The sequence below is a fragment of the Tamandua tetradactyla genome, chromosome 9 (genome assembly GCF_023851605.1).
Source record: "Tamandua tetradactyla isolate mTamTet1 chromosome 9, mTamTet1.pri, whole genome shotgun sequence".
Classification (NCBI taxonomy): domain Eukaryota; kingdom Metazoa; phylum Chordata; class Mammalia; order Pilosa; family Myrmecophagidae; genus Tamandua; species Tamandua tetradactyla.
Genome location: NC_135335.1, coordinates 102,477,118 through 102,491,786, shown reverse-complemented (window position 1 = coordinate 102,491,786; position 14,669 = coordinate 102,477,118). Strand labels below are relative to the sequence as shown.

General features: G+C 34.4%; 1 protein-coding gene across 2 annotated transcripts in view; it reads left to right on the top strand.

The window, feature by feature from the left end:
• The window catches only part of IL6ST (interleukin 6 cytokine family signal transducer), a 59,036-nt gene that overhangs the window by 3,616 nt on the left and 40,751 nt on the right, over positions 1–14,669 (top strand). For both annotated transcript variants that reach the window (XM_077117180.1, XM_077117181.1), the window contains exons 2-4: positions 6,839–6,917; positions 9,457–9,762; positions 10,603–10,723. In XM_077117180.1, coding sequence (XP_076973295.1) covers positions 6,854–6,917; positions 9,457–9,762; positions 10,603–10,723 — 491 coding nt within the window. In that variant the 5' untranslated portion in view covers positions 6,839–6,853. The remainder of the gene's footprint in view (positions 1–6,838; positions 6,918–9,456; positions 9,763–10,602; positions 10,724–14,669) is intronic.

Below are 14,669 nucleotides of genomic sequence, written 5' to 3'. Positions count from 1 at the left end.
TTGTTTTTCCAGTAATTTTATTTGTCTTGCCCTCTGATTGACATTCATTCAACATTCAATCAATGTGTATTGTGTTGCTATTATATGCAGCTATACTAGAAGCCATAAAAAAAAAGTCTTGGGGAAAAGAGTAATTAGTTTAAAGTAGTGTTTTAGAAAAATTCATCCATCAGTAGTGTTCAGAAGTGAGGAGAGACTGGAGGCAGGAAAGCTGTTACAAGAAGGGAGGTTATCAGTGCCTGAATTAGGTTGGTGGTGATAGGGTGTAGAAAAGAAGGGGCAGATAGGAAAGGCAATATGAAAGAATACTGCGTTAAGATTTGTGACAGAGAAGAGAGAGGATGCAGTGGAAAGGTAAGAGACGAAGACTGACCCCAGAGACTTAAGCAGTTCAAGAGGGTAAGTTTTTGGATGGGGTTAAAAATAAATCTGAGTTAAAAAGTGTATGCTAGGGTGGGCCAGGGTGACTCATCAGGCAGAGTTCTCACCTGCTGTGCGGAAGACCCGGGTTCATTTCCCGGTTCCTGCCTATTCAAAAAAAAAAAGTGTGTGCATTTCTGTACATAATGTGTGCATGCATGCGTGTGTTTTTAGGCTTATTAAATGTATTTGAATCAGAAGCAGACTATCTCAGAAGACAAGAGGCTGGGATTAAATCAAGGGCCAAGCAGGGATTCCTGTAATTATTTTGTTTGAAGTTTGAAATCATGTCTTGAAAAAACTATTTATTTTTTTCAGATTTTTGTTAATTTTTGAATTTTTTTAAAAAATAAAACAAAAAAATGCAAACATTCTTATGATCATTCTGTTCTACATATATAATCAGTAATTCACAATACCATCACATAGTTGGATATTCATCATCATGATCATTTCTTAGAACATTTGCATCAATTCAGAAAAAGAAATAAAAAGAACAGAAAAAAATTCATACGTACCATACCCCTTACCCCTCCCTTTCATTGATCACTAACATTTCGATCTAAATTTATTTTAACATTTGTTCCCCCTATTATTTATTTTTATCCCATATGTTTTACTCATCTGTTGATAAGGTAGATAAAAGGAGCATCAGACAAGATTTTCACAGTCACAGTCACATTGTGAAAGCTGTATCATTATATAATCATCTCCAAGAAACGTGGCTACTGGAACACAGCTCTACAATTTTAGGCAGTTCCCTCCAGCCTCTCCACTACGTCTTGACTAACAAGGTGATACCTGTTTAATGTGTAAGAATAACCTCCAGGATAACCTCTCAACTCTGTTTGGAATCTCTCAGCCATTGATACTTTATTTTGTCTCATTTCTCTTCCCCCTTTTGGTCAAGAAGGTTTTCTCAGTCCCTTGATGCTGAGTCTCAGCTCATTCTAGGATTTCTGTCCCACGTTGCCAGAAAGGTCCACACCCCTGGGAGTCATGTCCCATGTAGACAGGGGGAGGACAGTGCATTTGTTTGTTGTGTTGGCTGGAGAGAGAGGCCACATCTGAGCAACGAAAGAGGTTCTCTTGTGGGTGACTCTTAGGCCTAATTTTAAGTAGGGTTAACCTATCCTTTGCGGGGTAAAGTTTCATATGAACAAACCCCAAGATTGGGGGCTCAGCCTATTGCTTTGGTTGCCCCCACTGCTTATGAGAATATCAAGAATTCTCCACTTGCGGAAGTTGAATTTTCCCCCTTTTCACCATTCCCTGAAGGGGACTTTGCAAATACTTTTTTATTCACTGTTCAAATCACTCTGGAATTTATCAGGGCGTCACTCTGGACAAACCAACAAAATCTCATGCCCTACTCAGGGTTCCATGTACTTACAGTGTTCAATTAAGCTGTCTACAGAAGTTATATTAGGAAATGTACTAGTCAAAATATAAACTTTGTACGAAATAAACATTTTTTGCTTTAGTCTCACACATAAGTTAAAATTTTAAAATATTAATTACCATCTGTTTTCAACACCCTGCCATAATGACATTCCTTTGTTCTTCCTCATGCAAAAACATTTTTTAAATTTGTACAGCCAAAAAACTCTATTTTAAAAGATAAGTAGATGAAGCCAAGTTTGGAGTACATCCGTAACCAGGGTATTAGAGCTAGAAGAGAATTCAGAAAAGGAGACGGAAAGGTGGATAAAAGAAAACGTTCACCCATGCAATGTTACATAGAAACCAACAGATTTGAGAAATTCAAGAGGCAGAGATGGCCAACAATGTGAAATTCTTTAGAAACACTTAGGATTGTCATAATGACTGCAGTCTCTTTTTCATTCTGTGGTTATCCAGTATGTCTTAGTGAGATTTAATGAAAAATAAGTTATCTAATTGATTATGAATAAGAGTTATATCTGCAGAAATATGGCTATTGTAGAGATTATTGCTTTAAAGCTGTATGTATGAATATCCAGAGCAGGTGCTGCATTCCTTTCAGCACAATAAATGTGTGGTCCCTGTTAAAATTTGAACAGTATGCTTCCAAAGTTTCATTTTCCTCGACTCAAACTAAGCAGTTTTATTCTTTGCTCTGCAATAGATTGGTCTTATCATTACTTCTGGATAATGCATATTAAAATAGGTGTTTTCTGCACAATCTGTTTTTCTTTAGATGTTTTGTTTTATGTATGTACCACACATTCTTCTCCCTCCCCAGATCAGAAGCACGGAGTAAACTCAACAGAGCTGTGTTTTAGACAACATGCTTGTTTTGGTATGCTGGCATGTTCTAGGATTTTGCCATTAGTGACCTTGACATGGCAAAAAGATGATGTATAACTCATGTATGTAATAAAACAACCTTTTAGTCTGGGGCATGATTTCTCTGTCAAGAAAACCATTACCCTTATTTCATGGCTCAGTTCTCCTGGGTCCTGTCTGAATTTCGGGTATTTCTGGGCTCTTATAGGACTGTGCATATTCTCTAAACTGAGCGTAAGAGAAAGCTATTTGACTTAATTATATTTATAATGTTTTATTTCTTAACCAATGGTGAGAACATGGATGTTCATCAAGTCTTCTTTAAACCTTTTCATATGTGTGAAACAATGATAATTTGTAAAAAGCTTTTCTACTGTAAAGTTATATTCTGTATTTTCTTCCGAAACTCGTTTAATTTTGCTTTTGCATTTAGGTCTTTAATCATTCTGAAAAGTGTTGTGTTGTGTCTGTGGAGAAGTTGGGCAGTTGTGCAGCCAGTTGTTCCAATACTGTTTATTGAATAGACCATTTTTTTCCCAGTGATATGAGATGCCTCCTTTATCAGATATTATAAAAATTTAAGTATATATAAGAATACTTGGGCCTGTTTCTGGACTTACGTACCATTGATATAATTGTCTATTCTTGTGCCAGTGCCATGTTTTAATTATATTAGCTTTATATTATGTGTTAATAGCTGGTAGAATAAGACTCTTTTTACTTGCTTTGAAAATCATCTTGTGTCTATTAAATACTTTATATGAAATTAGAAATATGAAAGTGGTTTGCAATTTGGAGTAAAATTGCATTACACTGCATTTATATTTTAATAATAATCTCGACTATATTGGTTTTTTCAATCCATGATATTTAGGTCATGTCACTGAACTTCAGTTAGGTTTTATAACTGTCTCTATAAAGTTCTCACATATTATTAGTCCCCCCCATGTTTATTGTAGTTCTTGATGTGACTGTGAATAGGAGTTTTTCTATTATACTTTCTAATTGGCTATTATTGTTGTATGAAAGAGCTATATTTTTTGGTGATTTTTCTGTTCAGCTGCTATATTAAACTCAGTAGTTCTAATTTGATTCTCATTTTTTCTTGATAGATGATTGTACCATTTTAAAGTTTTTTTTCCGCTTTATTATAATATATTTTTGCTTAAGGCCAAAACCCTTTTGAATAATGATATTGGATATCCTTATCCTGACTTCAATAGAAATGCTTTTAATTTTTACCTATGACGGTTGCCATGGGTTTCTAATAGTATTACTTATGGCAGTGGCAGCAGCAAGAGCTATACTAATAACAATACCTGTTACTGTTTATTGAATGCTCATTAGGAACCAGATAGGATTCAGAGCACTTTATTAACTTATTTAATCTTCACGACAGTTCTTGATGGTAGGTGGTGCTATTGTCCCTATTTTTACAGATAAGGAAAATTAAAGGAAGGGATGCTCCCTAAGATATTTTATAAAGAGTATGAAGGTGGGGGCGGGCCACAGTGGCTCAGCAGTCAAGGGCGCTTGCCTGCCATGCCAGAGGACCCGGGTTCAATTCCCGGTGCCTGCCCATGTAAAAAAAAAAAAAAAAGTATGGGGGTGGGATTTGAACCTAGGCAATTTCTTGCCATAATCCAAGCTCTTTTCTATGTTATACTACATCAAAATAAAGATATTCTCTCAGTCTTATTTTTTTGACAGTGAATTTTTAAATTGTAAATAGTTGTTGAATATTATCAAATGCCCTTCAAGTATCTATTGGCATGATAATGTAGTTTTTTCTTTAATTTGTTAATAGAGAATAACACCAATTTCTTGTCTCATATTGAACTGTACTTGTATTTTTAGGCTAACTACTTAGAATTTGTATTTTGTTTTTGTTTTCAAATGCATTGCTGCAATCAATTTGCAAATATTTTCTTTAGGCTTTCTGACATCAGTATTCATATTAGTTAAACAATAGTTTTATTGTGTAATCCTTCCTTGGTTTGGTATCCAAATGTCCATGGAACTTCTCCTCTGGCCAAGATAAAGTAGTAGAGACCAAATTTACCTCTCTATGTGAAACCATCAAAAAACAAACAAAATATACGAAAGAAGTTCAAGATATTGGACATCAACAATGAAAGAGGTGATCTTGAGAGATGAGAAATAAATGAGGTGAGCCCTGATACCTCACTAGCCTCCTGTCCTGAGAGTTCCCAGGCTGTGGCACAGGGTGGGAACCCAGCCTGAGGCGGGCAAACCCTCTTTAAAAAAAAAATTTTTTTAATTATGAAAATAGTTTTTTTAATTAGAGAAGTTGTAGGTTTATAGACAAATCATGCCTAAAATACAGAGTTCCCATATACCAACCTATTAACACCTTACGTTAGGTTAGTATAATTATTATTTTAAAAACTATTTTTATTAATATAACAACATACAAACACACACATTCTTAACATAAACATTCCATGCATGGTATACAATCAGTGGTTCACAATATCATCATGTAGTTGTGTGTTCATTGTCATGATAATTTTTTGAATATTTGCATCACTCCAGAAAAAGAAATAAAAAAGGAAAAAGAAAAAACTTATACATACTATACTCCTCACCCCTCCCTCTCATTGACCACTAGTATTTCCATCTCCCTAATTTATTTTAACCTTTACTTATTTTTTTTATCCATATTTTTTACTCATCTGCCCATACCCTAGTTAATGTCTTAATCTCCCTCATTTTTGAAAGAAAGTCTCACTGGATATAAAGTTCTTGGTTGACAGGTGTTTTCTTTTAGCATTCTAAATATTTCAAACCCATTACCTTCTTGCCTCCATGGTTCTAATGAGTAATCGGCACTTAATCTAAGTGAGATTCCATGGTGTTTTGAAGCTCAGGCAGGCTTGAGAAAAGAACTGTTTCAGCCTATTTATCACTCCATTGTTCGAGTCTTCCATCAATCTGTGCCTCAGTTACTTCTGTCTCAGCCTTTTCTTGTTGAGAAAAATTATATCTGGAGAAATAAAAGTTGCCCAAAGTCAGCATGATCTATGATACGATGGATATAGTGTTTTAGAAAAAAAAATGTAGTCCTGGATTTAACACATTGAGGCAAAAGGGAGACGATAATCAATTCAGAAGCTATTATTTTACATTGTGATGTTGATGAAGACCTTAGCCAAGAGGAATAACAGCATTTTCAGAGATAGTACCAGTATGAGAAATTTAGAATGAGATTGTGTTCATTCACTCAACAAAATTTATTAGTGCTTACGGTTTGACAGGTACCCTTCTCAATGTTTTGGATACTAGTGAAAAGTAGATAAGTTAGTAGACATTCTAATGAAAATCCTTCAAATAGTTGATTGGAAGTAGCAATTTGAAGCTTAGTTTAGATTGTAGATTGTGATTCATCAATTACAAGTTAATGATAAATTGAAGTTCATCATAAAAGGGATTTAGTGTAGAGAAGAAAGACTTAGTGCAAGCAAATGCATGGTACACTGCCACTATAGGCTGTTTTCCAAGATTGAATTTGGATATAGATATACACATAGATTACTCTATACAAAAGGAATTTTCCTGTTATAATCCATATACATAAAAGTTTAATCTTTTTTTTTAACATAGGCAGGCCCCAGGAATTGAATCCGGGTCCTCTGGCATGACAGGCAAGCATTCTTGCCGCTGAGCCACTGTGGCCCGCCCTACATATAAGTTTAAATAATTTTAAAAATTATTTGGGTAGAATTTTCCTCTGAAGATAATTGTCAGGGATTACTTCTGTGGAACAGTCAGTATATTCTGATAGCGCCATATCTGTAAACAATTTGTAGTTATGTTTCTTCAGCACGTGAATTGGAATATTAAGTATATTCTTTTGTGTCTCACACTAAGTTCCCAGAAATAATGTTTCATGCAATAGAATGCGAACAAACTTAGAGGTTTCTAAGTGTGAGTGTACATCTGTCCAAGAAAGCATTTCCCCCCACCACGTTTAAAGATCCTAAGTGTATGATATGCTACCTGCATTCTGATAGGAATTTTGCCACCTTTTAGAAAACAGCTATACAATGAAAACAAAGAAACTAGAAATTGTATCTTATTATGTGTAAATAAGAGGAAAAATTTACAATAATATTATGTGTCTCTACAGAAATACCTAAGCAAGATGTTGACTTTGCAGATTTGGATAGTGCAAGCCTTGTTTATTTTCCTCACCGCTGAAACTATAGGTAAGGTGGATGAAATACCCTGCCTCCTCCAAAATTAAGTTTATATATTTTTATATACTTATGTAATTAAGCTTATGCTTCATGATTATATGATTATGCCTATATAGTTATTCTTTCTATGGTCATTATTGAAAAAAGAATATTGGTTTTAAAATTTCTTTAAGGAAAAGATAATCCTATCTATTTTGTATAATTTGAATTGAAACACTGAGTCGCTCAGAAATTGTAAATGCTGTTTAGCTGTAGTAACGATAACAATATGGGTTTGTTTTTTTTAATGCACAAATAGGAGAAAACCTGTTGACTAATAGCACTTTACTCCCAAAAGGTGTCACTGAGCAGTGTGTTGTATTACCAGAATAAAGATGTTACCTAGAGCAGTGCTCCTCAAACTGTGATCCATTATCTGATGCCCATCTGAGAAAACATTGTCACTGGTCCATAATGAGATAAATACAGAAATTAAGAATAAATGTTTCAGAAACTCTTTTAGCAGTTTGACACAGCTGTAACATCTAGGCACGTGATCAGTGAACATGTTATCATAGATAATTTGAGGACTGCTCTAAAATCAACCCCTTCAAATATGGGAGTGCAACTTTTTAAAAAAATTTATTTATTAATTAAAAAAATTAACAAACCAAATAAAACATCAACATATATAATCAGTAATTCACAATATCATCACTTAGTTGCATATTCATCATTTCTTACAACATTTGCATTAATTCAGAAAAAGAAATAAAAAGACAATAGAAAAAGAAATAAAACGAAGACAGAAAAGAAAAAAAAAAGATTATACCTACCATACTCCTTACCCCTCGCTTTCATTGATCACTAGCATTTCAAACTAAATTTATTATTACATTTGTTCCCCCTATTATTTATTTTTATTCCATATGTTCTACTCGTTTGTTGACAAGGTAGATAAAAGGAGCATCAGACACAAGGTTTTCACAATCACACAGTCGCATTGTGAAAGCTATATCATTATTCAATCATCATCAAGAAACATGGCTACTGGAACACAGCTCTACATTTTCAGGCAGTTCCCTCCAGCCTCTCCATTACATTTTGAATAACGAGATGATATCTACTTGATGCATACGAATAACCTCCAGAATAACCTCTCGACTCTGTTTGGAATCTCTCAGCCATTGCCACTGTCTCATTTCACTCTTCCCCCTTTTGGTCGAGAAGGTTTTCTCAATCCCTTGATGCTAAGTCTCAGCTCATTGTAGGATTTCTGTCCCACGTTGCCAGAAGGTCCACACCTCTGAGAGTCATGTCCCACGTAGACAGGGGGAGGGTGGTGAGATTGCTTGTTGTGTTGACTGGAGGAGAGGCCTCATCTGAACAACAAAAGAGGCTCTCTTGGGGGTGACTCTTAGGCATAAATTTTAAGTAGACTTGACCTATCCTTTGTGGGATTAAGTTTCATATGAACAAACCCCAAGACTGGGGGCTCAGCCTGTAGCTTTGGTTGTCCACACTGCTTGGGAGAATATCAAACGTTCAACTTGGGGGAGTTGAATTTCTCCCCATTCTCACCATTCTCCTAAGGGGGCTTTGCAAATACTTTTCCAGGGAGTGCAACTTTTTTATTTATACAAGTGACAAATAGCTTATATTGAAAACTTTTTTTAGAATGGTCTTCCTTATTTTTTTTATTGTGAAAAATAACATATATACAAAAAAAATAATAAATTTCCAAGTACATTTTAACAGGTAGTTATACAACAGATTTTAAAGTTAGGTATCATTTCACGATTTTTCATTTTTTTCTTTAGCTGCTCCAAGACACTGGATACCAAAAGAAATATTGATATATTGATTCGGCAGTCATATTCATTTGTTAAATCCTATCTTCTCTATTATACTCTTCTCTTTTTCTTTTTTTTTTTTTTGTGAAAATTATGTAGTGATTGATTGATAAAAATGTGACTAGAGACTTGTAGGACCTTAACTCTGAATTTCCCCTAGAAGAAGTGATCCAGTGCTTATGGAGATTTTATAAAACATAACTACTGCAAATAAGAAAAATGACCACATATTTATTTGGTCATTTTGTTCTATTCTCTCTGTTGTTATATTGCTCCTTTGCAGTTTCCTGCATGTACAGTTTTTGATATGTGCACCAAATCTCTCTGCCCCCATCCCCAAACTCCTCCCCAGCAGCATTCAAGACTGGAGAGAAAGGATGTTTTCTGGAGAATTTAGTTTAGACTCTGGGTCTCAACCAAAAGGCAGTGTAAGTGGTGGCGCAAACATGAATCAAACCAGAGGCAGAATATTTACCATGGCTGAAGCCTGAATAAGTTTTTCTTAATCCAGCTCCATCTGTTTTATAATTTATTTATCTCTTTACAAATTCAGACTTTTAAGTTTTGACCATATTTTCAGTTTTCTTTTTCTGTGTCTTTAAGTGTATTTTAGTGAGTTTGAGGTACTGTTCATTAGGTAGTACCAATCAGGTATCATTTTATACCAAAAAAAACTGAGTCCATTTTTTATGTTTTCTGTTATTGTTCCTTTTCAGGTGAACTTTTAGAACCATGTGGTCATATCAACCCTGAAACTCCAGTTGTACAACTTGGTTCTAATTTTACAGCAGTTTGTGTGCTGAAGGAGAAATGTATGGATTATTTTCGCGGAAATGCAAATTACATTTTCTGGAAAACAAACCATGTTACTGTTCCTAAGGAGCAATATACTGTCATAAACAGAACAGCATCCAGTGTCACCTTTACAGATATGTCTTCATTAAATATTCAACTCACTTGCAACATTTTAGCATTTGGACAAATTGAGCAGAATATTTATGGAATCACAGTAATTTCAGGCTGTAAGTTTTTTGTGGGGTTTTTTTGTTTGTTTTATTTATTTTATTTATCATGACTTTTGAATTACATTTTTAATGTGTGTTGGTTTTTCTGAAACATAGTCACTTGTGGGTTTGACTTTTGAACATACTCACTGAAAAAAATTATCTTAGAAGTAAGAACTAAAATTTGCATTATTAATATGCAAAAACCCTAAAATAACAAAAGCTTTATATCTTTCCTTAAAAGTTAAGCATCTGTGAGAAAATGAGGCCCCCCCAAAAAAAGAATTATGGAATTCATAATAACTTTTAAATATCCCCTAATCGCTGAGAAAATGCCCGTTTAAAGCAGCTACCTGAAGAAGGTAAATACTAGGGAAATTTTTTCTTATACCTCACGGTAAATATAGTAAGCTTTCTATGATCCAAAAGTAGATTCTCAGATCTGAGGACCATGCAGACTTTACAGTTTCGGCATTTGTTGTTCTTCCAGCAGAGTTTTAGAAGGCAATACTAGAAGGAGGAGAAATATGAGTCAGTTTTTATTGTACTTATTGCTACTTATAACTTATGTAAATATCACTTTTTAAAATAAGCTTATCATCCAGTTATAAACGAAAGTTGATTCTATGTAGAAAATTGATGAAAATCTAGTAACAGTTATGACAGGACATGTATAAAAGAGTTTAAATAGGAAAGAAATTAACTTTTATTCAGTAGTGTTTTATTATGTCCATACTTTTTTTGCTTGGGTCTGTTTTTACTATCTAATTTAGGTTGTAAATGTCTTGTATAGTATATAAATTGTATATTCTCTGTGGCTTATAAAGCTTTTTGAAAATGCGAATTATTTTGTTTTAGTGCCTCCAGAAAAACCTAAAAATTTGAGTTGTATTGTAAATGAGGGGAAGAAAATGATGTGTCAGTGGGATCCTGGAAGAGAAACATACCTGGAAACAAACTTCACTTTAAAATCTGAATGGTGAGTTATTTTAAGTTTATTATATATTGGACTTATTAAATTAGTCATTTGTGGTGGAGTTATTTGTCAGAAAGTAATACAAAATGCAGTTTTTAAACATTTAACTTTGATTTTGAAACATTTCAAACATATATAAATTTAGGAAGCATACTATAATAAATCCCCATGTACCCATCACCCAGCTTCAATGTCTTATTTTTTATATACCCTAGGCCAATTATTTTGAAAAAAATCCCAGACTTCATACCATTTCATCCATAAATGTTTACTACAGTATATTTAAAGACTGTATATATATATATTTACTGTATATATATATATTTACTGTAAATATATTTACAGTATATTTAAAGACAGTATATATATATATATATATATATATATATATATATATATATATATATACACACACACCCACACACCCACCACCTAGATTCTACAGTTAACATTTTTGTTGTCCTATATCTATTTATCTGTAATCCTCTCTCCTCTGTCAATCCAGCTTTTCTTTTTATGCATTTCAAAATGAGTTACAGACATTGGTATACTTACTCCTAAACACATCATTTACACCATTCAGTACTTTTTTTTATAGATTGTCATTGGTATCTTTAGGTAACATTTGCATACAGTAAAATGTATACGCTATATAAGTTTTTACAGCTGCATACGCCTGTGTAATTCAAATGCCTTTAAAGATGTAGACCATTACCAACACCCACAGAAAATTCCCTAATGCTCTTTCCCGCTTAACCCTAGTTACTGCCCAATCCCCATCATACAACCACTTATCTGATTTTCCTCACCTAACTTTACTTTTTTAATATTTTTATTGTACACAGCAAACATTCTTGATGTACAAACATTCTATATATGGTGTACATTCAGTGGCTTATGATATCATCACATAGTTATATATTCGTTATCATGATCTTTTTTTGGATATTTGCATCTTTCCAGGAAAGGAAAGAAAAAAGAAAAACTCATACCTTCATACCTCTTACTCCTCCCTCTCATTGACCGCAAGTATTTCAATCTACTCAATGTATTTTAACTTTTGTTCCCCCTATTTATTTACTTTTTATATATTTTTTACTCATCTGTCCATACCGTAGATAAAAGGCGCGTCAGACGTAAGGTTTTTAGCATCACACGGTCATATTGCAAAATCCATGTCATTATACAATCGTCTTCAAGAAACATGGCTACTGGAACACAGCTACAGTTTCAGGGTACTTCTCTTTAGCCACTCTAATACACCATAAACTAAAAAAGGTATATCTGTATAACATGTAAAAATAACCTCCGGCATAACCTCTCGACTCTTTGAAATCTCGCAGCCATTGACACTTTAGTTTGTCTCATTTCACTCTTCCCCTTTTAGTCAAGAAGGTTTTCTCAATCCCCTGATGCTGAGTCTCAGCTCATTCTAGGATTTTGTCCCACGTTGCCAGGAAGGTCCACACCCCTGGGAGTCATGTCCCACGTAGACAGGGGGAGGGTGGAGAGTTTGCTTGTTGCATTGGCTGGTGAGAGAGGCCATGTCTTAGCAACAAAAGAGGTTCTCTTGGGGGTGACTCTTAGGCCTAATTTTAAGTAGCCTTGACCTATTCTTTATGGGGTTAAGTTTCATATGAACAAACCCCAAGACTGGGGGCTCAGCCTGTAGCTTTGGTTGCCCACACTGCTTGTGAGAATATCAAGAATTTAACTTGGGGAAGTTGAGTTTTCCCCCGTTCTCACCATTCCCCTAAGGGGACTTTGCAAATACTTTTCCACTCACTGATCAAATCACTCTGGGATTCATCACGGCATCACCTGGACAAACCAATAAAATCTCATATCCTATACAAAGTTCCATGTACTTAAGGTGTTCAACCAACTATCTACATAAGTTATATTAGGAGATGCATTAATCAAAGTATAGATTTGTACTAAATAAACATTTTTTGCTTTAGTCTCACACATAAGTTGAAATTTTAAAATATTAAGTACCGTCTATTTTCAGCACACTGCAGTAATGACATTCTTTTGTTCCTCCTCATGCAAAAACATTTTTTAAATTTGTACATTTAGTCACTATCATTATACACTCTAGGCATTCCTAGATTATACCATCTCAGTCTTTATCTTCTATCTTTCTTTGTGATTTCATTTATGCCCCAGCCCTCTTCCCTCTATCATTCTCATATGCAGCTTCATTCAGTGTTTTAACATAATTGTATTACAGTTAGGTAATATTGTGCTGTCCATTTCTGAGTTTTTATATTCAGTCCTGTTGCACAATCTGTATCCCTTCAGCTCCAATTACCCAATATCTTACCCTATTTCTCTCTCCTGATGGTCTCTGTTATCAAAGAAATATTCCAAGTTTATTCACTAATGTCAGTTCATATCAGTGAGACCATACAGTTATTTGTCCTTTTTTTTTCTGGCTAATCACACTCAGCATAATGTCCTTAAGGTCCATTCATGTTGTAACATACTTCATAACTTTATTCTGTCTTACAGCTGCATAATATTCCATCTTATGTAAGGCCACAGTTTGTTTAGCCAACCGTCTATTGATGGACATTTTGGCTGCTTCCATCTCTTGGTAATTGTAAATAATGCTGCTACAAACATTGGTGTGTAAATGTCCATTTGTGTCCCTGCCCTCATGTCTTTTGAGTAGAGGCAGCATATAGATGGGTCCTGTTTTTTAATCCATTCTGCCAGACTATGTCTTTTGATTGGAGAGTTTAATCCATTAACATTCAGTGTTATTACTGCATGGGTAGTACTTTCTTCTACTATTTTGCCTTCTGGATTTTATATGTCATATCTAATTTTCCTTCTTTTTACCTTTACTCATAGTCTTCGTTTCTACATTCTTCTCCACACCTCTCTCTTCCATCTTCATATCTGTCTCTAGTGCTTCCTTTAGTATTTCTTACAGAGCTGGTCTCTTGGTCACAAATTCTCCCAGTGATTTTTTGTCTGAAAATGTTTTAATTTCTCCCTCATTTTCGAGGGACAGTTTTGCTGGATATAGAATTCTTGGTTGGTAGTTTTTCTCTTTTAATAATTTAAATATATCATCCCACTGTCTTCTTGCCTCCATGGTTTCTACTGAGAGATCTGCGCATAGTCTTATTGGACTTCCCTTGTATGTGATGGATTGCTTTTCTCTTGCTGCTTTCAGGATTCTCTCTTTCTCTTTGACCTCTGACGTTCTGTTTAGTAAATGTCTTGGAGTATGTCTATTTGGATCTGTTCTCTTTGGGGTACACTGCACTTCTTGGATGTGTAATTTTAAGTCTTTCATAAGAGTTGGGAAATTTTCAGTGATAATTTCCTCCATTAGTTTTTCTCCTCCTTTTCCCTTCTCTTCTTCTAGAATACCCACAACATGTATATTCATGCGCTTCATATTGTCTTTCAATTCCCTGAGTCCCTGCTCATATTTTTCCATTTTTTTCCCTATAGTTTCTTTTTCTTGTCGGATTTCAGATGTTCCATCCTCCAGTTCAGAAATCCTATGTTCTGTCTCTTGAAATCTACCATTGTAGGTTTCCATTGTTTTTTTCATCTCTTCTACCTTGCCTCTCATTCCCATAAGTTCTGTGATTTGTTTTTTCAGACTTTCACTTTCTTCATTTTGTTCATTCCTTGCCTTCTTTATATCCTCCCTCAGTTCATTAATTTGTTATTGATGAGGTTTTCCATGTCTGTTCATATATTCTGAATTAATTGTTTCAGCTCCTGTATGTCATTTGAATTGTTGGTTTGTTCCTTTGACTGGGCCATATCTTCAGTTTTCCTAGTGTGATTTGTTATTTTTTGCTGGCGTCTAGGCATTTAATTACCTCAATTAGTTTATTCTGGAGATTGCTTTCAGTTCTTTTATCTAGGATTTTCTTGCTGGATGAATTTGTTGTCTATCTGTTCTTTGAAAATCAGTTCA